This window comes from Jaculus jaculus, chromosome 6, assembly GCF_020740685.1.
Source record: "Jaculus jaculus isolate mJacJac1 chromosome 6, mJacJac1.mat.Y.cur, whole genome shotgun sequence".
In the NCBI taxonomy this organism is placed as follows: Eukaryota; Metazoa; Chordata; class Mammalia; order Rodentia; family Dipodidae; genus Jaculus; species Jaculus jaculus.
In genome coordinates this window covers 136,654,348-136,679,227 of record NC_059107.1, presented here as the reverse complement: position 1 = coordinate 136,679,227, position 24,880 = coordinate 136,654,348, and the positions used below count along the sequence as shown (strand labels likewise).

Genomic DNA, 24,880 nt, shown 5'->3' with positions numbered 1-24,880 from the left:
AATGAAACCTTACCTTGACAAAAAAAAAAAAAAAAAAAAAAAAAAAAGTTCTTTTCCAGTATTTAATGCAAGAAACATGAAAATTAAAATTTGACATTGTCAGACAGTGAAACTGAAAAGGGGAATTCTTTTTTGCTTAATATCTCTATTTGACCACTTTATATCTAAAAAAATATTGAGACCAGAGATGAGGAGATAACTCAGTGAATCAAGCACTTGCAGTATGTAGTAGTTTGAATGTGAAATATTCTCCCACAGTCTGTGTTTGTTTGCCCTTTAATTTAATTATATATTTATTTTTGAGTCTTCTGAGGTAGGGTCTCACTCTAGCCCAGGCCAACTGTTTGGGAAGGTGTTTAGGAAGTGGAACCTCACTGGAGGGCATGTGAGGCTGGGGGGCAGGCCTTGAGGTGCGTAGCCTAGCCCTGCTTGGTGTTCTCACTTGCTACTTTCTTCCTGCTGATGGAGTGATGTGCTTCCTGGCTGTCTGCTCAGGCTCCACTTTCCCTGCCATGATGAAACTGCCACTCAAAGCTGTAAACCAAAATAAGCCACTTGTGATTGGATGTTTTGTCCGAGCAACGAGAAGGTAATGGACACATCATAAAACTCTGAGTAGGTAAATTTGGATTCCCAGACCCCACATGAATGCTGGAAGCTATAGCAGGTGTCTGTAATCCCAGTGCACATACAGCAAGAAGAGAGGTGGGAGCTGGGCGTGGCGGCGCACGCCTTTAATCCCAGCACTCGGGAGGCAGGGGCAGGAGGATCACCATGAGCTCCAGGCCACCCTGAGACTCCACAGTGAGTTCAAGGTCAGCCTGGACTAGAGTAAGACCCTACCTTGAAAACCCCCCAAAAAAAGAAGAAGAAGAGGAGGAGGGAAGGTGGAGACAGGAGAATTCCCTGAAGCTTACAAACAGATCAGCAAGCAACAAGAGATGCTGCATCAAAATGAAGTGGAAGGTGAGAATGAACCAAAAGTTATCTGACTTTAAAACAGGCACCATGGCATGTTTGTGCCACACACACACACACACACACACACACACGCGCGCGCACAAGGATGTGCATGTGTGAACATACATACAAAAATTTTATTTATTTTAAGTTGGGGCTAAATTGGCTTCTTGCAGAAATCTCAAATGCACAAATGTACTTCACAGTGCTTTCCTTCTCTATAACTATCACATCTCGGCATGCAGTCAGCTGTTTGATTATCTTCCAAATTATCAGATCATTGAGAAGATAAACTCAAGTTCATTGCATTAGCCTTTCCAAGGTTTATAATTTTTACTAAGTACACTGCAGTCAATACACTTCCTACACCAAGATTTTCTCAAAGAAAGAATGACCACAATGATTCACTTTCTGGGGCAAGCTCCTGAATTTAAGTAATTATTACAGAATGTTTTCTTATCATTACAGCTGCATGTCTAATTGTATTCCTGCAAAAAAAAAAAAAATTCGAGCCACATTTATTGACCATGCAATTTTTCATAATTTTATGTTGCTTAAGTTAGTTACATATGTCAGATAATGAAGCTAGAAAAAGAATCCTTTTTCTGGGCATGATGATGTACACCTTTAATTGCAGTACTAAAGAGGCAGAGGCAGGAGGATCACCATGAGTTTGATATCAGCCAGAGACTACATAGTGAATTTCATGTCAGCCTGGGAAATAACCTATAATTGGCTTCTAACTGATAAACAACTATGGTAGTTTGATTCATGTGTCCCCCATAAACTTATGTGTTCCAAATGCTAGGTCCACAGCAGGTAGCAATTTGGGAATTAACGTCTCCTGGAGGCAGTGCATTGTTAGGGGCAGTCTTATGGGTGTTAGAGCCAGCTTCCCCTTGCCAGTGTTTGGCACATTCTCTCCCTCTCTCTCTCTCTTTCTCTGTTTTGTTTTGTTTTTCGAGGTGGGTTCTCACTCTGGCCCAGGCTGACCTGGAATTCACCCTCAGGGTGGTCTCCAACTCATGGCAATCCTCCTACCTCTGCCTCCCGAATGCTGGGATTAAAGGCATGCACCACACTCTCTTGTTGCTATTGTCCCCCTTATGTTGGCCAGGAGGTGATGTCCACCCTCTGCTTATGCCATCGTTTTCCCTTGCTATCACAAAGCTTTCACTCAAGTGCATAAGCCAAAATAAACCCTTTCCTCCCACAAGCTGCTCTTGGTTGCATGTTTTCTGCCAGCTCCTCAAAGGTGACTGCACCACCCGTCATACCATGTGCATTCGGCTCGGTCATCCAGAGAAAGGACATTTCAAGCCTATTAGCCAATCAGCTCTTTCGACAGTTCCTATTGGAAACAGAATGCCAATAGCACTTGCTTCCCCCTTCAAGACATCAGGCGTCTCTCTCCCTGCTGCCCTCCTTGAATCTAGAATGGCCTCATGAAACTAATGCGCTGATCTGAGGCTAGGCCTCCAGAGACCTACCAGCCTCCGATCTTGCATTGTGCAAACATGAAAGCTATGTAAATAAGTCAACTTTGGCTTACTGGGTAGGAAACTCACAGCCCCTCTTGGCCCACCTTATGGTCATTCGGTCACCAGAACCATAGGCAATGCCATCCAGGATGAGCTACCCTTATGAACTAACCCAACTAATAACCTCAAATGCATGGACTTACCAGGAGAGACCAACTGAGCCCAACTTGGACTACAATTACTGTCATGTGACCTTTCCAGAGGAGACCTAAAGAAGTGTCTATTTACCCAGATAAAGGGCACTGGCAGACCAAAGAAAGGGTTCCACCTGAGCCCAGCTTCATGAATCAGTGATTATACTGGGGTTACTTATAAGAGCCTGAGTGACTCAAAGACAACCACACCTCCAGGAAGTCCAGTGGGTAACTTACTGGCATCTACACTACTGAAAAGTCCAATCCTCACGTAACTGCCCATTTACATAACCTCAGGAAGGACAGGCCTCATGAGGATCCTGTGAGGCTCATAAGTTACCTTGTGAACCCCATGAGCCTTTGAGAAGCTAGTTGTGCCAATCTTGTGAAGGTCTCCAGTGGGTCATCACAGCTGCATTGCTGGCAATGGTCATGTCCAACCCAGAACAGATACACAATTAACCAGAACTGTGAGCTCAACAGAGGACTATAGTCTTAAGCCAATAACCTTTAGGCTGATGGCTACTTATCAACACCGTACTTACCACCCAAAATTCCCCTTCCAAGATAGAGCAGGGCTGGAGAGATTGCTTAGTGGTTAAGGCTTTTGCCTGCAAAGCCAAAGGACCCAGGTTGGATTCCCCAGTACCCACATAAGCCAGGTGCACAAGGGGCAAATGCGTCTAGAGTTCATTTGCAGTGGCTACAGGCCCTATCATGCCCATTCTCTTTCTCTCTCCCTTTCTCTCTTACTCTCTCTCTCTCTACTTGCAAATAAATAAATAAAATTTTTAAAATTTAAAAAAAAAAAGACAGACCTGAAGCCAAGTGTGGTGGCGCACACCTTTAATCCCAGCACTTGAGAGGCAGAGCTAGAAGGATATCTGTGAGTTCAAGGCCACCCTGTAACTACATAGTGAATTTCAGGTCAGCCTGGGATAGAGTGAGACCCTACCTCAGCACTGAAACATCTCCATCACACCTTCCGTGGCGCAGGGTCCATTGCAGAAGAGGTGGCAGAAAGAATGTAAGAGCCAAAAGGAAGAGGAGGATCCTTACAATGCACTCTTCCAGACACAAAATGGCCTGGATATCCATGACCTCACAGTGCCTGACACTACCTACACAAGACTATCATAATAGGAGGAAAAGATGATGATATCAAAATAAAAGAGAGACTAATTGAGAGGCAGAGGTGATATGGAGAGTGGAGTTGCAAAGGGGAAAGTGACAGGGGAGGGAATTACCATGTCTATAATGATGAAGGTTGTCAATAAAAAAATTTTTAAAGAATATTGGAAATGCAGATCTCTCCTGGAATTCGTGGAACTGTGCTTACTGTCTTGCATTTCAACACAATCTCCACTTTACCACCACTAGGTGCCGAACTGCAGGCAGGTAAAGTCAGGTAATGACATGACAGACTGCAGACCCTATGCCCAGGAAAACACAAAATCTCAGAATTCTACAGTTTCGGGAGTGTCATAAATTTCATTAATGGGTTCCTTAGATTAAACTCCTCTGAGCCGGGTGTGGTGGCACACACCTTTAATCACAGCATCTGGGAGGAGGAAGTAGGAGGATTGCTGTGAATTCCAGGCCAGCCTGAGACTATAGTGAATTCCAGATCAGCTAAAACATTTGCCTTCAGAGCCTAACAACCTAAGTTTGACTCCCCAGTATCCACGTAAAGCCAGGTGTACAAAGTGGTGCATGCATCTGGAGTTCGTTCACAGCAACTAGAGGCCCTAGTGTGCCCATTCTCACTGTCTTGTCTGCTTGCAAATAAATAAATAAAAATATTTTTTAAAGGTAGAATTGAGGGTTGGGGAGATGCTTGCAAGACCTGTTGGATACTTTGATTCCCCAGTACCCATTTAAAGCCAGATGCACAAAGTGGCACACTTTGTATAGTTCCTTTACTGTGGCAAGAGGCCCTGGTGCACCCATTCTCTCTGTGTCTCTCACCTCACTAATAAACAAATATTTAGGGGCTGGAGAGATGGCTTGGCAGCTAAGGCAATTGTTTGCCAAGCCTAAGGACCCAGTTTCGATTCCCCAGTACCCATGTAAGCCAGCTGCAAAAGGTGGAACATGCGTCTGCAGTTTGTTTGCAGTGGCTAAAGGTCCTGGTGTGCCAATTCTCTCTATCTGCCTCTTTCTCTCTCACACAAATAAATAAATAAATATAAAAGTTTTAAAAAGCTGGGCGTGGGCTGGAGAGATGGCTTAGCGGTTAAGCACTTGCCTGTGAAGCCTAAGGACACTGGTTCAAGGCTTGGTTCCCCAGGACCCACGTTAGCCAGATGCACAAAGGGACGCACGCATCTGGGGTTCGTTTGCAGTGGCTGGAAGCCCTGGCGTGCCCATTCTCTCTCTACTTGCCTCTTTCTCTGTCTGTCTGTTGCTCTCAAATAAATAAATAAAAATGAACAAAAATATTAAAAAAAAAAAAAAGCTGGGCGTAGTGGCGCATACCTTTAATCTCAGCACTTGAGAGGCTGAGGTAGGAGGATCATCCTGAGTTCGAGATTACATAGTGAATTCCAGGTCAACCTGAGCTAGAGTGAGACCCTACCTCAAAAATAAATTAGTTAATCAATAAAATAAAACAAGCTGGGCGAGGTGGCACACACCTTTAATCCCAGGACTCTGGGAGGCAGAGGTAGGAGGATAGCTGTGAGGTCGAGGCCACGCTGAGAATACAGAGTGAATTCCAGGCCAAGCTAGACTAGAATGAAACCCTACCTTGAATAAACAAAATAAATAAATAAATAAATAAATAAATAAAATAAATAAAAATATAAGTAAGTATATAAAATAAAAAATATTTTAAAGGAGCTGGAACACTGGCTTAGTGGTTAAGGTGCTTGCCAGAAAAGCCTAAGGACCCAGGGTCAATCCTCCAGATCCCACATAAGCCAGATGCATATGGTGACACATGCATCTGGGTTTGCAGTGGCTAGAGGCCCTGGTGTGCCCATTCTCTCTTTTTCCCTCCCTCTGTAATAAACAAATAAAATATTTTTTTTTTAATTCAAGAAAAAAAAAGTGGAACTTGGGATGATAATGGCTCAGTGACTGAAGGAACCTGCAAAGCCTACCAGTGGCCCACAAAGTAGTACATACATTGGGAGTGTGTTCGTAGCAGCAAGCAGCCCTGGCATGTCCATACTCTAATAAATACACAGTTAAAAAATGAAAAATTAGCCAGGTGTGGTGGTGCATGCCTTTAATCCCAGCACTAGGCAGAGGAGGCAGAGGTAGGAGGATCACAGGGATTTTGAGGCCACCCTGAGACTACATAGTGAATTCCAGGTCAGCCTGGGCTAGAGTGAGACACCCCCTCAAAAAATAATACTAAACTAAAAAAAGAAAAAGAAAAAAGAAAAATTGCCAAAGAACACTGAAGAACTTAATTCAAATACTGACATTTAATCTATTCGGCATTCGCAAACAAGAAATATGCAAATTATGTGCTAATTGAGCACTTCTAACAACTTTTGGGTAAGGGCTATTCAAATTGAACCCCTATGTGACAGTGCCCTCTGGTGGCTACATCAAGATTTTGTTTTTACAAGCTGGAGGCATTATCAATACAAGAGGATTGGAAAGTTTTTCATGAAGCTGAATTTGTTCAATTTAAAGGATCATCTTGGTGAACCAGGCTGGTGGCGCACACCTCTAATCCCAGCCCTCGGAGGCAGAGTTAGGAGGATCGCCTGAGACTACACAGTGAATTCCAGGTCAGTTTGGGCTAGATTAAGACTCTACCTAGAAAAAAACAAAAAACAAAACCCAAAAACAAAAAAGGATCATCTTGAGCTGGAGAGATAGTTCAGCAGTTAAGGTACTTGCCTGCAAAGCCAGCAGCCCTGGTTTGATCCTGAAGTAGCCATGTAAAGCCAGATGCACAAGGCGGCACATCTGTCTGAAGTTCATTTGCAGTGGCTTAGAGGCCCTGGCGGACCTATTCTCTCTATATAGCTGCCTCTTTCCTCTCAAATAAAATAAATAAAAATGAAGGATCATCTTATTTGATTTTTTTTAATGTGTGTGTGAGAGAGAGAATTGGTACACCAAGGCCTCCAGCCACTACAATCAAACTCCAGACGCGTGCGCCCCCTTGTGTGCATGTGTGACCTTGCGCTCTTCTGTCACTTTGTATGTTTGGTTTACGTGGGATCTGGAGAGTGGAACATGACTCAGTCTTCACAGGCACGCCAAGCCTTCTCTCCAGTCCTTATTTGATGTATTTTTAAAAACTTTTTGTTGACAATTCCATAAGCAACATATCAAGATCATAATCATCCCCCACTAAACTCCCTTTTCCCCCTCCTAAATCTCCCTTCCACTGAATCCCTTCTTTCCAACTAGTTTTCTGTTTTCATGTCTATTTTATGCTTTTGTTTGTTTGTTTTGTTTTGTTTTCGTTTTTGGATTTTCAAGGCAGGGTCTCTCTCTGGTCCAGGCTGATCTGGAATTAACTATGTAGTCTCAGGGTAGCCTCAAACTAATGGCAATCCTCTTACCTCTGCCTCCGATTAAGGCATGCACCACCACACCCGACTTATTCCATGCAATTTTTTTAAAATTTTTTATTTATTTATTTGAGAATGACAGACACAGAGAGAAAGACAGATAGAGGGAGAGAGAGAGAATGGGCGCGCCAGGGCCTCCAGCCTCTGCAAACGAACTCCAGACGCTTGCGCCCCCTTGTGCATCTGGCTAACGTGGGACCTGGGGAACCGAGCCTCGAACCGGGGTCCTTAGGCTTCACAGGCAAGCGCTTAACCGCTAAGCCATCTCTCCAGCCCATTCCATGCAATTTTTAAGTGTCTGCTAAAACACATACGTAGACAATAAAAATGGCAGTTATGAGATAATCACTGCAGCAGGGGAAGTGGCATTTATGGTGGGATATGTATTTATTTAAGGCAACTAAAAGTAAATAGTGCATGAAAACCAAAACTCCAGAAACCACAGTGTTCATCTCTATTTCCAGAATAATGAAGCCAAAGTTATTTCTCCAAAGGACTGACAACAGCAGTGTGTGGATTAGGCATCCTAGAGTTGAACATTGTTTAGATTTCTAGACTCAAAAGAAAACTGTCAGCAAGGCATGGTGGTGCACACCTTTAATCCCAGCACTCGGGACACAGTGGTAGGAGGATCATTGTGAGTTGGAGGCCAGCCTGAGACTACATAGCGAATTCCAGGTCAGCCTGGGCTAGAGTGAGACCCTACTTCGAAAAACCAACAACTTATTTTATTTTTCTAAAAATAATTAAGCTGGGGGCTGGAGGTATGGCTTAGCAGTTAAGGTGTTTGCCTGCAAAGCCAAAGGATCCTGGTTCAACTCTCCAGGACCCATGTAAACCAGATGCACAAGGGGGTGCATGCATCTGGAGGTCCTTGCAGCGGCTGGAGGCCCTAGCATGCCCATTCTCTCCCTCTGTATCTCTCTCTCTCTCTCTCTCTCTCTCTCTCTCTGCCTCTTTCTCAAATAAATATTTTTTAAAAATTAAGCTGGATATGCTGGCACACACCTTTAATCCCAGCACTCAGGAGGCAGAGGTAGGAGGACTGGGGGGAGTTCAAGGCCACTTTGAGACTACATAGTGAATTCCAGGTCAGCCTGGGCTAGAGAGAGACCCTTCCTCAAAAAGCCAATTGATAATGGCAATGAAAAAAGTAAGCCACCTTCCTAGCACTCAGGAGGCAGAGGTAGAAGGATCGCTGTGAGTTCAAGGCCACCCTGAGACTACATAGTGAATTCCAGGTCAGCCTGGGCTACAGTGAGAACTGAACTCAAAAAAACTAAAATAAAAAATACATGCCACTTGCAAATATTTCCTTTGGGTGACAGAGGCCCATCATTACTAACCTTCATTTCTCTCTTCTTTACTATTTGGATGTTCAGTTACATTTCCTTTACTAAAACTAGATTAAGGGGCTGGACAGATACCTCACTGGTTAAAGGCACTTTCTTACAAAGCCTAACAGCCCAGGTTCAATTCCCCAGTACCCACATAAAGCCAGATGCACAAAGTGACACATGCATCTGGAGTTCATCTGTAATAGCAAGAGGCTCTAGTGTGCCCATTCTCTCTGTTCTTTTTCTCTGCTTGCAAATAAACATATTTTAAACTAGATTATGCAATAGGTTTTGCATGAGAAATTATTTACTCAGTTTTATAAATAAAACCAAAATTTTACAATATAAACTTGAACACATTTCTTTATAATCTTCTTCAAAAAATTCCTGGGGATGAGATGGCTCAGTGGTTAAAGGTACTTGCCTGCAAACCCTACTGACCCAAGTTCAGTTCCCCAATACCCACAAAAAGTCAGATGCACAAAGTGGCATATGCATCTGGAGTTCATTTGCAGAGGCAAAAGTCCCTGGCACACCCATATTCACACACACACACCTCTGCTCATAGATAAAATGAGCTCCAGAAGCACGTAGCACTTTCTGAATCTGGCTTTATGTGGGTACTGAGCAATCAAACCTGGATAGGCAGACTTTACAAGCAAGTGTTTTAACAGCTGAGCCACCTCCCCAATCTAAAAATATTTAAAAAAAAAAAAAAAGATTCCTTACCTGTTAAGCAATCACAGGCTCATGTTATTTGAATTAATCCATTAACATTGCTATAACACTGATTTGCTGAGACATTTTAATCAGGGCTGCAGCTGTTTGCATGTGTCCTAAAGCTAGCCTAATTTTTAAAAGTCAGAATAAAGTCAGATTACATAATATTCTATAAAAAAAAAAACATTTGTGGTGGTTTGATTCAGGTGTTCCCCATAAACTTAGGTGTTCTGAATGCTAGGTTCCCAGCTGATGGAGATTTGGGAATCAGCGCCTCCTCGAGGCGGTGTATTGTTGGGGGTGGGCTAATGGGTGTTATAGCCAGCTTCCTCTTGCCAGTGTTTGGCACACTTTCCTGTTGCTATTGTCTATCTTATGTTGGCCAGTGGATGATGTCCACCCTCTGCTCATGCCATCATTTTCCTCTGCCATCGTAGAGCTTCCCCTCAAGTCTGAAAGCCCAAATAAAGCTCTTTTTTCCAGAAGCTGCTCTTGGTCAAGTGATTTCTACCAGCAATGCAAATCTGACTGCAATAATAAAGTGGTACTGAGAAGTGAGATTGCTGCTAGACATCTAACTGTGTGGCTTGGGCCTTTTGGAGATGATTTTCAAGAGGAATGTGGAAGGATTTGAAACCTTGGCCTAAGAGACGCCTTGCAGTGCTGTAAGTACAGCTTGATGGACTATTCTGGTCAGAGTTGAGAGACCTGAATGCAATAAGAACTATGGACAGTTAGGTTTGACTTATGAGCTTGAGAAAGAGCTTTGCCTGGACTAGGCTAGCAGTTTGTGTGAAAAGCTTGCTGCTATGCCTGGATCCTGAGAAGTTGTGCAGGGTTGCTTTGTGTAGAAATGAACTGGGGTGAGCAGAGGGATATGGCACAGAAAGAAAAATCTTTGGAGCCGGGCATGGTGGTGCACGCCTTTAATCTCAGCACTCGGGAGGAGGTAGGAGGATCGCCGTGAGTTCAAGGCCACCCTGAGATCCCATAGTGAATCCCAGGTCAGCCTGAGTTAAGAGTGAGACCCTACCTCAAACCCCTCTCCCCAAAAAAGAAAAATCTTTGGGTGATCTGCTGCCCATTCAGCTGCAATTGAGAGATTATAACCTATGAGATGGGGCCAGCTGACCTGCACTGGGACAAAAAAAAATGTAGACTCTTGCGGGGCATGGTGGCCCACACCTTTAATCCCAGCACACAGGAGGCAGAGGTAGGAGGATCGCAGTGAGTTTGAGGCCACCCTGAGACTACACAGTGAATTCCAGGTCAGCCTGGGCTAGAGTGAGACCCTACCTTAAAAAAACAAAAAAACAAAAAAAAAAAAAAAAAAAGAATGTATACTCTTTTGAAGGGGACTGAGTGCTCAAGGAGTGTCATGTTCTTCAAAGTCTGCTTTATTACCCCTGGATTAACAAATTGGCACCCTACCTGGTATCATGGAGTATAAGAAATGCTGGAAAGAGGATCATAGAGTTTGCAACATGGTCTTGTGTTTTGGAAATGGTCATGGGCAGTGTGAATTAGGTTTGCTGGTTGCCTGAATGGAGACCCCATGGGGCCATGAGGATGAACTGTGGATTGCAGTAGAGACCCAGTGGAGATGCCCGGACCACAAGATGGCTGCTAAGGAAAGATGTCGGCCCCAATGAAGTTTTCCAGTCCTGTGAGTAGCCTAACTGGAGGAGCAAAATTGGAATGCCAGAGAGTTGTTGCTGGTTAGAATGGTCAAACTTGGAGATTTGTCACGGGCTAGAGTTGTTGGACTTGAAGCTACAGGATTTGATGTTTGCCCTGATTGTTTTAAATCTTGTATTGGTTGAACATTTCTTTATTATGCCCAGTGCCATCTTTTGCAGTGTGGATGTTTATTCTGTGCCATTATGGGGTTTGAGGTTGTTTTTTGGTATTTTGGCTCAGTTAAAAGATCTTGGACTATGGGGATGTATGAACACCACTGGAGATGATAAAAAAAAAAAAAACTATGGGACTTTTAAAGTTAGAGGAATACATTGGATTTTCACATCATGTATAGTTATCAGTTTATGGGGGCCAGGGGCAGAATGTGGTGGTTTGACTCAGGTGTCCCCCATAAATTTAGGTGTTCTGAATACTAGTTCCCAGCTAATGGAGATTTGGGGATTAACGCCTCCTGGAGGGAGTGTATTGTTGGGGGCCGGCTTATGGGGTTATAGCCAGTTTCCGCATGCCAGTGTTTGGCACACTCTCCTGTTGCTATTGTCCACCTTATGTTGGCCAGGAGGTGATGTTCACCCTCTGCTCATGCCATCGTTTTCCCCTGCCATCGTGGAGCTTCCCCTCAAGCCTGAAAGCCAAAATAAAGCTCTTTATCACAGAAGCTGTTCTTGGTTGGGTGATTTCTGCCAGCAATGCAAACCTGACAGCAACACCATCCTTGGGGGAAAGCTCCTCTATTAGACACTGCAGTGTACTGAACAGGTTTGGAACCTAGAAGTTTGGGTCCTGGCTCTCCTATTTGCTAGGTAGGGTTCAAATCACTAAGCCTCAAACAGATCATACAGAATGATGACGCTTCTTCAGAGAGAGGATGATTCTAATAATTTATTAATGTATGGTATGGGCCTAGCAGATGGTAGAACATGATTAAAATGTATTTCCTTGAAGCCAAATGGAACATCTTTCTATCAGGTAGGCCTCAGGCGTGTCTTCTGGAAGGTAACTGAAAACCTCTCCACAGCAGCCACACTTCCCTGCATCAGAAGTCAGTTTCTTCAGCCTTCCAATGTGGGCTGAAGACCCGTGGCTCTCCAGGGATCCTCCAGGCCTTCGGTGCCAGATTGGGACTGCTGAGGCATCCAGCCTTGTGGGACTGAACAGCTACCAGGTTCTCAGCCTGCAGATGAGTTTTGGTATGCAGGTGAGCACTGTTGATGGTCCAGCCCATACCTTGAGAATCTACCAATTCATCTGTAGTTATTAACTTGCACGTAAGACACATCTAGCAACCATGGTCCAAGCACCAGCTATTTCTAGGCTGGCCATTTAAAGTCCACTGGACTTCCTGTCCTTGAAGACTTACAGGTCTTACTGCCTGGGCTGGTGTTGAATTTGGTGGCTCCAGTGTTTCCTCTACCTCACCACCCCTCCCACCCACCCCACCCCTTCCCCCCACAAATCTAGTGACTCAAAGGAATAGCCCCCAGCCACAAGAAGGCAGAAAGCAAAGTGCCTTCCTCACAAAGGAAAGAAGGGGGCTGGAGAGATGGCTTAGGGGTTAAGCGCTTGCCTGTGAAGCCTAAGGACCCCGGTTCGAGGCTCGGTTCCCCAGGTCCCACGTTAGCCAGATGCACAAGGGGGTGCACGCGTCTGGAGTTCATTTGCAGAGGCTGGAAGCCCTGGCGCGCCCATTCTCTCTCTCCCTCCCTCTATCTGCCTTTCTCTCTGTGTCTCTCGCTCTCAAGTAAAATAAATAAAAATTAAAAAAAAAAAAAAAAAAAAGGAAGGAAGGTTCAACAATGTGGTGGTTTGATTCAAGTGTCCGCCATAAACTTTTGTGTTCTGAATGCTAGGTCCCCAGCTGATAGCAATTGGGAATTGAATACTCCTGGAGGCAGTTTGTTGTTGGGGGTGGGCTTATAGATGTTATAGCCAGCTTCCCTTGCCAGTGTTGGGCACACTTTCCTATTGTCCATCTGATGTTGGTCAGGAGATTATGTCCACTCTCTGCTCCTGTCATTGTTTTCCTGGGCCATCAGGGAGCTTCTCCTCCAGACTGTAAGCCAAAATAAACCCCCTCACTCACACAAAAAAAACTGCTCTTGTCCAGGTGTTTTCTGCAAGCAATGCGAACCTGACTGCAATACAAAACCACAAAGTAATAGAATCAAGACTCAGTACAAGGCTTCCTGTCTCCAGAACCTAAGACCAGGTGGTGCTAAAGAAATATCGTGGCGGGGGGGGGGGGGGGGGGGGGGGGGTAGGCAGTAGGCACTGAGAAATCCTGCTGGGACTGAGCTGAAAACCTCCTCCATGTAGACCAGCTGATGGAAAGCTGGAAAAACCCACACTGCATGAAGTTCAATGGGAGAAATTGAAATCACCAGTGAAGATACTCCACAATGGACACTGCAAGCCTTATATTTGGCCAAACAAGCCAAATGAGCCAATAGGTGCAATAGTGGCACATCTGTTTGAGGGAAAGCAACCGCCCTTTAATTGGACTGGAGGCCCGCTCCTTGGGAGGGAATACATCCCTGATACTGAAAACGTACAACAGGGGTAGTCATGAGCCCTAGGGGTGTAACATTTGCTGCTGTCTGGCTAAATATATATGCTATGCTCAACAAACTGCCCAGTAAGCACTTCTCTTAATGTTCATACCCTTATATTATTACTACTCTCACTTTTTTGTTAGAGAACTTTCTCTTTTCAGGAAAATGGATGGATCTGGAAAAGATTATACTAAGTGAGGTAACCCAGGCCCAGAAAGCCAAGTGTCACATGTTCTCTCTCATATGTGAATCCTACCTACAGATGATTGGACTTCTGTGTGAGTAGGAAGAAAACTCAGTAGCAAAGGTCAGTAAGCTAGAAAAGAAATATAAAGGGAAGAGAAAGGAAGGAAGGGGGAGTACTTAATAGGATGGTATTATATATATGTAAGTAGAAGAATAGATTCATGGGGGTGAAAAGTGAGTTCAGGGGAAGAGAATGAGTAAAAGAAAAGTGGAGGGAGGGCTAATCAAAATCTAAGAGGATATAAATAAATCATATGGAAACCTACTTTTTTGGACAATGGAACACTCAGGAGCTGTAGATTGTTGCTAGAAAATTTTCAGTGCCAAGAATGGGATACCTTTCAACGAGTTGTTGGTCAGGGAGGTCCCTGATGCCCCTAAAACATTATAGGCCATTGCTAAGGCCCTTGGTTTCCCACCAGGAATAGATGATAAGACCCTATTGCTGAAGACTCCACATACTTGGGCTTCAAAGCCACTGAGAAATCCTGCTGGAACTGAGCTAATAACCTCTTCCATGTAAACCAGCTGACAGAAGGCTAGAAGAAACCATTCTGCATACAGTTCAATGGAAGAAAGAGAAATCACTAGTGAAGATACTCAACAGTGGACACTGCAAGCCAAGCCAGGCCAAATGAGCCAACTGGTGCAATAGTGGCACATCTGTCATAATGGAAACCAACTTCCCTGTAATTGGACTGGAGGGAATACATCCCTGATACTGAAAACTTAAAACGGGTAGTCATGAGCCCTAAGGGTGTAACATCTGCTGCTGTCTAGCTAAATATGTGTACTATGCTTATCAAACTGCCCAGTAAGCACTTCACTTAATGTTCATACCTTTATATTAATGCTACTCTCTTTTTGGGTAGGGAATCTTCTCTTTACAGATGCAGTGACCTTGGGATGACTCAGAAGGCATCATGGTGCTGGGAAGAAGTGACAGGAAAGCTCAGCACTGCAATATCTCTATCACACCTTCCAAGGCTCAGGGTCTATTGCAGAAGAGGTGGCAGAAAGAACGTAAGAGCCAAAGGAAGCGTAGGATCCTTACAACATGCTCCCCCAGACACAAAATGGCCTGGATATCCATGACCTCATGGTGCCAGACACAACCTACACAAGACCATCATAATAGGAGGAAAAGATGATGATATCAAAATAAACGAGAGACTAATTGAGAAGGGAAGGGATATGATGGAGAATGGAGTTTCAAAGGGGAAAGTGGGGGAAGGGAAGGTATTACCATGGAATATTTTTTGTAATCATGGAAGTTGTTAATACAAAACAATTTAAAATAAGAAAAAGAAGAAGAAACAGGGTGGGGGAGGGTAAGGTAGGGGGAAGAAAAACTAAATAAAAAAAAAGAAAGAAACACACATTTTGATTTTCAAGACATACTCTATTCTTTTACTACATGGTCTACTGAGTGCACCAGACCACATTTTCTCAATTACCAATAGAGACACAAAGATAACTGTGCCTTGATTCTCTTGAGAACCTCATATCCATCATCTGTCTTTTGGAGGATTCAGTTTCTTACGACGTCTGTGATACCTTGAAAAGAAGAAAATTCTGGAGTAAGATTTTTCCAAAACAATATTGTGATGATTCACTACATTTGAGGTACTAGTTCATAGTCCTTGGTCACAAATCATTCTACATCTTGCTTAGGGCTCAAGGAGCAATAGTCACAGAAACCCATAAAGTAGTATTTGAAAACACATACATTACATTAGTCAAAAGTATATACCTCCATACCAAAGATTGGTCAAATGATCTGAAAAAGACAGTAATTGCAAGCAAAATGTTTCTTTATGCATGCAAACTAGTATGTAGACTTTTTTTTTTTTTTCTGAGCTCTTTACTAGAAGAGATACTGGGGCAATTCCACATTAAGTCTGCTTATAAATGAAAAGCCTCATAATCCTGATGGGAAAAGATATACCAAGAGATTAAGTTAATTAGCAGTCAAAAGCTAATTAGCAGTAAGAGGATGAAATAAGTAAGTAAGATTAAACACAGTAAGTTCTGGATAATATGTTTTATTTAAAAAACTCCTGCCTCCTTGCCTCCAGTCTTGCTCCCTTCGAGTGATCTACCTTCAGAGGATTTTCACAGCTTTAGTCACTTGGTTATGAGCACTGTTTATAAAAGATTAAAGCAATACAGATATATATGAAGGAAATAGTCATGAAAGCCAGTAGAGAAATTCAAGATGAGGCTAAAACCCAAATGTCTAGATAATGTGAAAAAACAAAAATATCTGAGCCACGCATGGTGGTACATACACACCTTTAACCCCAGCACTGGGGAGGCAGAGGAAGGAGAATCGCCATGAGTTCAAGGCCACCCCGAGACTACATAGTGAATTCCAGGTCAGCCTGAGCTAAAGTGAGACCCTACCTCGAAAACCCCCCCAAAAATAAATAAATTATATGTGTGTGTGTGTATTTATCTCTGGAAGCCAGGCATGGTGGTCATACCTTTAATTTTAGCACTTGTGAGGCAGAGGTAGGAGGATCATTGTGAGTTCAAGACCAGCCTGGGACTACAAAGTGAGTTCTAGGTCAGCCTGTGCTAGAGCGAAAAAACAAACAAAAAAAAAAAAAAAAAAAAAAACAAGCAAAAAATAGGTAATGGGTCTGGAAAAATGGTTCTGTGGTTAAGGCACCTGCTTGCAAAGCCTGACAGTCTAGGTTCTACTCCCCAATATCCAAATAAAGCCAGATGCATGAAGTGGCACATATATCTGGAGTTCGTTTACATTGGCAGAAGGCCCTAGAATACCCATTCTCTTTTTCTCTCTACTTGCAAATAAATAAAGATATTTTAAAAAATATTTGGGCCAGGTGTAGTGGCGCATGCATTTAATCCCAACACTTGGGAGGCAGAGGTAGGAGAATTTCTGTGAGTTCAAGACCACCCTGATATTACATAGCGAATTCTAGGTCAGCTTGAACTAGAGTGAAACCCTACCTCAAAAAAAAAAAAAAAAAAAAAAAATGTGGTGGTACATGCCTTTAATCCCAGCACTCGGGAGGCAGAGGTAGGAGGATCACCGTGAATGCAAGGCTACCCTGAGACTCCATAGTGAATTCCAGGTCAGCCTGGGCTAGAGTGAAACCCTGCCTCAAAAACACAAAAAAGCCGGGCATGGTGCTACACGTCTTTAATCCCAGCTCTCTGGAGGAAGAGTTAGGAGGTTCACCTTGAGTTCTAGGCCACTTTCAGACTACGTAGTGAATTCCAGGTCAGCCTGGGCTAGAGTGAGACTCTACCTCAAAAGACTGAAAAAAAAAAAAAAGGAAAAAAATATTTGGGGCTATAGAGATGGCTTAGCAGTTAAAGTGCTTACCTATAAAGCCTAAGGACCCAAGCTCAACTCCCCAGAACCCACATAAACCAGATGCACATGGTGGCACATGTATCTGGAGCTCATTTAAAAAGAAACAAGGCGGGGGAGGGAGGGAATTACCATGGGATTTTTTTATAATCATGGAAAATGCTAATAAAAAATTTTTAAAAACCGACAAAAAAAAAAAAAGAAAAAGAAACAAGGAAAAAAATACTTCGATAATGTACAATTTTGAAATAAAACATGAAAGAGTAAGAAAATGTAAGAGCTATTGCAAATCATGGAAACAAATCTTCGAGTATGTGGTGACTGGGGACACAGCTACAGACTGGCTTGCTACTTTGTCTTCTCACGTGCTAACAGTGAACAGTGGCAAGACAGGGGAAAACCCCAAGAACATGCATACACAAAGTGAGAAATAAAGAAAGGACATTAAGGGCTAGAGAAATGGCTTAGCGGTTAAGCGCTTGCCTGTGAAGCCTAAAGACCCCAGTTCGAGGCTCGATTCCCCAGGACCCACATCAGCCAGATGCACAAGGAGGCGCAAGCATCTGGAGTTCGTTTGCAGTGGCTGGAGGTCCTAGTGCACCCATTCTCTTCCTCTCTCTCTTTCTCAAATAAATAAATAAAATACATTTTATTTTTTTTAAATAAAATATATTTTTAAAAAATAAAGCAAAATATTAAAAATAAATAAGAGTCTCCCTGTTTCTTAAAAAAAAAATGCAAAAGTACACTCCAGCATGTCATTACACTTGGGTCTAATTTCCCAATACACAATTCCGTACCACTTCAGAAGGTGATAGTGAAGGAAAACTGCGCGTTCCTTCAGTATGGCAGTAGGAGCTGAAGAAAGAGCATTCAACTTACTGTCCCCGAGGATACCAGTGATGCTTTGTAGTGAAGAACACTTTGCTAAGTTGCTCTATCATGGGTCCTTGCTCAAGGGGTTCACTTTTGACTTCTAATTTGGTTTTTAGCACTTGGTCATGTGTTTCTTCATGATTATGCACAGGGTCTGGTCGAGGGATAGGCTGAAAAATAGTAAGAAACCACATTAAAATGTAGAAACATTAGCCAGAATTTGACTGGCTTTATGTTAAACAATCACCTTTCCCAGTACATTGCCTAAAGGAGCAAGTGGTCTGAACATAAGAGTGTTACACTCTTCAAAAGAGAGAACCCTGCTGGGCGTGGTGGTAACCAGGCCTGGCACTTGGGAGCAGAAGTAAGGACAGTTGTGATGGAGGCCACCCTAAGACATCACAATGCCCTCCACGTGAGCCTGGGCTAGGTAAGTATGTGTAGGTAGCATATTTGAACGGGTAGTTCAGAAATACAGTGACAAAGACAATAGTGAGAATATGACTTGGAATTCAATATGTAGTCTGAGGCTGAACTCACAGTGATCCTCCTACCTCTGCCCCACAAATGCTGGGATTAAATGTGTGTGCCACCACACCCAACTCTTCTCTTTTCTTTTTTAATATTTTTATTTATTTACTTATTTATTTGCAAGCAGAGAGACAGGAGAAAGAGAAAATGGATATGCCAGGGCCTCTTGCCACTGCAAATGAACTCCAGATACATGTACCACTTTGTACATCTGACTTTACATGGGTGCTGGGAATCAAACTCAGGTCATCAGATTTTGCAAGCAAGTGCCTTTAACCACTGAGCCATCTCTCCAGCCCAGGAACCACTTTCTTATTTGTGGTATAGTATCTACTATGTGGGAGAGAATAAGATAAGATGAATAATGAAGAGGTTAAGATGTATTCCTTGGTTTTCAAACCTATAGTAGTGTAGTGGCCTTAGGCAATTCATTAAAACTCTAATTCCTCTTTCTGTAAAAGTCACAGAAATAAGATCTACCACTTCAGCACTGGATAAGGATCAGATTAATAATATATAGTGTACCATGTACTCCAAGAGTTTAATGCATTATAGGTAGCTAGTAACAGTTCTTTTAAGGCCTCAAACAGGAAGATATACAAGCATATTTTAAAGAAGTGCTCCTTAGACATTTACAGAAATTTTAAAAGATCACCTCTTATATAAAGTAAAATATTAGACAGAACATGATGGCGCACACCTTTAATCCCAGCACTCAGGATCCTGAGGGAAGAGGATCATTATGACTTTGAGGCCAGACAGTTCTAGAGTGAGTTCCAAGTAGCCTGAGCTAGAGTGAGACCCTACCCCTAAAAACAAATACAGACTGGGCGTGATGGTGCACGCCTTTAATCCCAGCACTCAGGAGGCAGAGGTGGGAGGATCACCATGAGTTCGAGGCCACCTTGAGACTACATAGTTAATTCCAGGTCAACCTGGCCAGAGTGAAACCCTACCTCAAAAAACCAAAAACAGGGCTGGAGAGATGGCTTAGCGGTTAAGCCCTCACCTATGAAGCCTAAGGACCCCGGTTCGAGGCTCGGTTCCCCAGGTCCCACGTTAGCCAGATGCACAAGGGGGCGCACGCGTCTGGAGTTCGTTTGCAGAGGCTGGAAGCCCTGGCGCGCCCATTCTCTCTCTCTCCCTCTATCTGTCTTTCTCTATGTGTCTGTCACTCTCAAATAAGTAAATAAAAAATGAACAAAAAAATTTAAAAAAAAATAAATAAATTAAAAAAAACCAAAAACAAACAAACAAAAAAAAAACAGACAAAATATTAGTATCTTTGTAAATTACTATTATATCTTAAGAGGTATTAGCAAACACAGGAGTAGAACAATTAAAAGTTGTCAGAATCAAAATGGAGTTACGTGTCAAACCACAATTAAAAAAAAGAAAAAGGTAAATGAAGCTGGAAGGTTCTGAAGGAGATCTCATGCGCATGTATCTGACAGCAGAACTAACACAGAGATTCATCCAAAACCACACCCATGCACAAAAGCCGCTGCAACTGCAAACCAAAAACGACATCATAAGGCCGGCCCAACAACCACCTGGTCTAGCTCCTTGGACTAGTGTCACCCTAGTTGATGATCCTTGAAAAGAGAAATGGCCAAACAACTCATGCCATCCTCTGCTTTGCCTTCAGACACTTCCTCTTGTCTCAGCCTCTGGAGTTCAGTCATGGTGATGCTCTGCTACTCCTCAACAAACTATCTGGATAATCTACCCTGTTGTTATTGAGTTGACAGCGTTATACATGGCTGTTCTCTTTCATTTAGGGCTTCATTAAACTTGTTCCTAACATCAAATGTTACAAAGCTGGGTCAAGTAGCACACACCTGATGTTGAGAGAGGATTGCCAAGTGTTCCAGACCAGCCTGGGCTACAAAATGAGAACTTTCTCTTAAAAGAATCCCCAAAAGGGCTGGAGAGATGGCTTAATGGTTAAGGCACTTGCCTGTGAAGCCTAAGGACCCTGGTTCGAGGCCCAATTCCCCAGGACCCACATTAGCCAGATGCCCAGGGGGGTGCATGCATCTGAAGTTCATATTTGCAGAGGCTGGAGGCCCTAGCGCACCCATTCTCTGTCTCTCTGTTGCTCTCAAATAAATAAATAAAAATAAACAAAAAAATTTTTTTAAAACTATAGAGAAGCCTGCTACTTGAGGTACTAACTTAAAAAAATAAAAATAAACTAAAAAATAAAGGAAGAGAATCTTTTTTAAAGGAGTGCTTATTTACATTTAAACTTTCTTTTTCTAAGTCATAATTTTTGTTGTTGTTATTCCAGGTATGATGTTATTTTCCTAAACCAGAAGCACAGTTCCCTAGCTACTCCACAGGGAATGACTGAGGCCTTCATGACCCCACAGTGAATACCAATACCATAACCCCACTATGGAGGGCCCCTGGTAAATGGGAGCAGGGTTAAGGAGATAAAAGTGTATCACCTGTTATGATAAATATAAATTAAAATAAAATTTTCAAAAAAGATTACCATAACCAACAGAACAAAAGTTATATAACAGTACTCTAGGATAAAGGAGTTTGTTTTTTCTTCAAGGCAGGGTCTCACTCTAGCCCAGGTTGGCCTTGAACTTACAGTGATCCTCCTACTTCAACCTTTAAGTGCTGAGATTAAAGATGGGTACCACCATGCCAAGCTACCAACTTTTCATAGTATGTGGTAGAGTGGGATACAGAGTGTATTTTGTAGATTTACACTAGTTGTGTCTGATAAATGAAACTGCCAATTTTGCTTTTTAATTCTTAGAATCAATTTCATTAATACCATTGCTACGTTGAAGTGTCTTGAGTATCATATTCCTTCTTATATGAATCAAAATTCATATTCTGGGTTGCAAAAGAGGATTTATTTTTGCACCTGTCTTTAAGTCTTTGTCTGCTGTTTAAACAAAAACATACACAAAAGCCGGGCATGGTGATGCACGCCTTTAATGCCAGCACTCAGGAGGCAGAGATAGGAGGACAGTCATGAGTTTGAAGCCAGCCTGAGACTACATAGTTAATTCCAGGTCAGCCTGGACCACAGTGAGACCCTACCTCGAAAAAACAAACAAACAAAAAAGGGCTGGAGGGATCGCTTAGCAGTTAAGGCATTTGCCTGTAAAGCCAAAGGACCCAGGTTCTATACCCCAGGACCCACATTAACCAGATGAACAAGAGGGGCCACGTGTCTGGAGTTCATTTGCAGTGGCTGGAAGCCCTGGCGTGCCCATTCTCTCTTACCTCTTTCTCTGTCAAATAATAAATAGATAAAAATAAAATTAAAAAAAAAAACCCCACAATGTGTGTGTGTGTGTGTGTGTGTGTGCGCGCGCGCCTGTGTGTGTGTGTGTGTTACTGGAGATTCAACATAAAGCAAATGTTCTACCAAGTATATGCCCCGTACTGTCTTATTTTGAGACAGCGTCTCAACAAGATGATCAGGCTGCCCAGGTAGGCCTTGTACATGTAATCATCCTGCCTTATGGCTAGGATTACAGACCTGTGTCACCAGGTCCAGCTTCCATCAAATTTATTTTTAAATATATTTTTATTTTAATATTTAGTTACTTTATTTATTGTGCAAGCAGAAAGAGATAAAGAGAAAAGGGACAGCCGGGTATGGTGATGCACATCTTTAATCCCAGCACTGGGGAGGCAGAGGTAGGAGGATCGCTGTGAGTTTGAGGCTACCCTGAGACTACATAGTGAATTCCAGGTCAGCCTAGGCCAGAGTGAGACCCTACCTCGAAAAACAAACAAACAAACAAACAAACAAACAAACAAACAAACGGCAGTGACCTTGGGATGACTCAGAAGGCATCATGGTGCTGGGAAGAAGTAGCAGGAGTGCTCAGCAAGGCAATATCTCTATCATACCTTCCTAGGCCCATGATCCATTGCGGAAGAGGTGGTGGAAAGAATGTAAGAACCAAAGGAAGGGTAGGACTCCTTACAACATGCTCCTCCAGACACAAAATGGCCCGGATATCCATGACCTCTCAGTGCCTGACACTACCTACTTGTACAAGGCCATCATAAGAGGAGGAAAAGATCATGACATCAAAATAAGAGACTGATTGAGAGGAGAAGGGGATATGATGGAGCAAGGGGAAAGTGGGAGGAGGTAGGGCATTACCATGGGATATTGTTTATAATCATGGAAGTTGTTAATAAAATTTTTTTTTGGGGGGGGCTGGAGAGATGGCTTAGCGGTTAAGCGCTTGCCTGTGAAGCCTAAGGACCCTGGTTTGAGGCTTGGTTCCCTAGGTCCCACGTTAGCCAGATGCACAAGGGGGCGCACGCATCTGGAGTTCGTTTGCAGAGGCTGGAAGCCCTGGCGCGCCCATTCTCTCTCTCTCCCTCTATCTGTCTTTCTCTCTATGTCTGTCGCTCTCAAATAAATAAATAAATAATGAACAAAAAAAATTTAAAAAAAAAAATTTTTTTTTTTTTTTAAAGAGAAAAGGGATAGAGAGAATGGGCATATCAGAGCCCCCAGCTGCTGCAAATGAGCTCCAGATGCACTTTGTGAATCTGGCTTTATGTGGGTACTGGAGAATTGAACTCAGGTCGCTAGATTCTACAAGCAAGTGCCTTAACTGCTAAAGCCATCCCTCCAGTCCTGTTTATTTTTAAAGCAGGGTCTCATCCAAGCCCAGGCTAACCTAGAGCTCACAGTGATCTTTCTACTTCAGCCTCACAAACCTGAGGATTAAAGTGTGTGACAGCATGCCTGGCTTAAACTAATTTTTTAGATCATAAAAATGATGTAATAGGGCTAGAGAGATGGCTTAGCGGTTAAGCGCTTGCCTGTGAAGCCTAAGGACCCCGGTTTGAGGCTCGATTCCCCAGGACCCACGTTAGCCAGATGCACAAGGGGGCGCATGCGTCTGGAGTTCGTTTGCAGTGGCTGGAAGACCAGACGCACCCATTCTCTGTCTCTATCTGCCTCTTTCTCTCTCAGTCTGTCGCTCTTAAATAAATAAATAAACAAAAAAAAAGATGTAATAATTACATTTAAATGGCTCACTTTGTATACTGAAATAATTTTTTAAGGAAAGATAATGTAATATCAATGCAGTAAAATAAAAAAGCCAAAAGATGTAAACCAAATAAAGGAAAGAGACATACTTTCCGTACGTACTTTTGTATGTTCGTATGGAATGTCCACAGAAGGGTGGTAGCACACTATGGTTCTGCCATCAGAGGTCAAGGCGAGCTCTACTTTGCTAGGAAAAAAAAAAAAAAAAGTTTTAGAAACAGAATTACACTGTACTCGAAGTAGAATGATTATTCTTTAAAAAAATTTTATTTTTATTTGAGAGAGTAAGAGAAAGAAAGGAAGCAGAAAGAGAGAAAGAATGGGTGTGTCAGAGCCTCTGGCCACTGCAAATGAACTTCAGATGCCTGTGCCCCTTGTGCATCTGGCTTACGTGGGTCCTGAGGAATTGAACCTGGGTACTTTTTCTTTCCAGGCAAGAACCTTAACCACTAGACCATCTCTCCAGCCTTTATTTTGGCTTATATTGCATGCCAGGAACTATGTAGTGCACACCAGCCTCAAACTCATGGTGATCCTCCTGCCTCAGCCTCCTTGGTGCTAGGAAAACAACATATACCACCAATCTGGCAGAATAAATTTTTATTTTTATTTATTTTTTTAAAGCTTAAGAATGTAAAAGTTTATTTACTTGAGAGAGAGAGAGAGAATGGGCATGCCAGGGCCTCTAGCCACTGAAAACAAACTCCAGATACATGTGCCACTTTGTGCATCTGGCTTACATGGGTACTGGGGAACCATACCTGGGTCCTTAGGGTTTGCAGGCAAGTGCCTTAACCACTAAGCTATTTCTCCAACCCTAATATAAACTTTTTTGAGCTGATTTTTAGTAATATATTTATCATTTATTATTACGTATTTAGCTGTTCAGTATAGTACTTTTGTTGGCTTTTCTTTTTCTTTTCTTTTCTTTTCTTTTTTTTTTTTTTTTTTTTGAGGCAGGTTCTCACTCTAGCCCAGGTTGACCTGGAATTCACTATGTAGTCTTAGGGTGGCCTCTAATTCACCACACAATCCTCCTACCTCTGCCTCCTGAGTGCTAGGATTAAAGGCATACGCCACCTCGCCTGGCTGACTTTTCATATTATTGTTGTTATTAGATAAGGTCTCATATATCCCAGGCTGGCCTTGAACTCACAATGTCACCAGGGATGACCATAAATTTTTGATTATCCTGTCCACCTTCTAAATTCTGGGATTACAGATGTGCATCACCACACCTAGGCTATGTGGTATCGGGGACTGAACCCAGGGCTTTTTGCATGGTAGGCAAGCACTCTACCATTTGAAATACATCTAAGCCCACTTTTATTTTATTTTTTAT

General features: G+C 42.8%; 1 protein-coding gene and 1 pseudogene across 2 annotated transcripts in view; both read right to left on the bottom strand.

Moving 5' to 3' along the window:
* Positions 1-15,113: 15,113 nt before the first annotated feature.
* Positions 15,114-24,880, bottom strand: part of Mrpl42 (mitochondrial ribosomal protein L42) — a 24,994-nt gene continuing 15,227 nt past the window's right edge. For both annotated transcript variants that reach the window (XM_045153074.1, XM_045153073.1), the window contains exons 4-6: positions 23,641-23,725; positions 17,961-18,124; positions 15,114-15,289 (exon numbers count right to left, since the gene is read on the bottom strand). In XM_045153074.1, the coding sequence (XP_045009009.1) occupies positions 15,244-15,289; positions 17,961-18,124; positions 23,641-23,725 (295 nt within the window). In that variant the 3' untranslated portion in view covers positions 15,114-15,243. The remainder of the gene's footprint in view (positions 15,290-17,960; positions 18,125-23,640; positions 23,726-24,880) is intronic.
* LOC123461972 lies at positions 21,308-21,422 on the bottom strand (annotated as a pseudogene).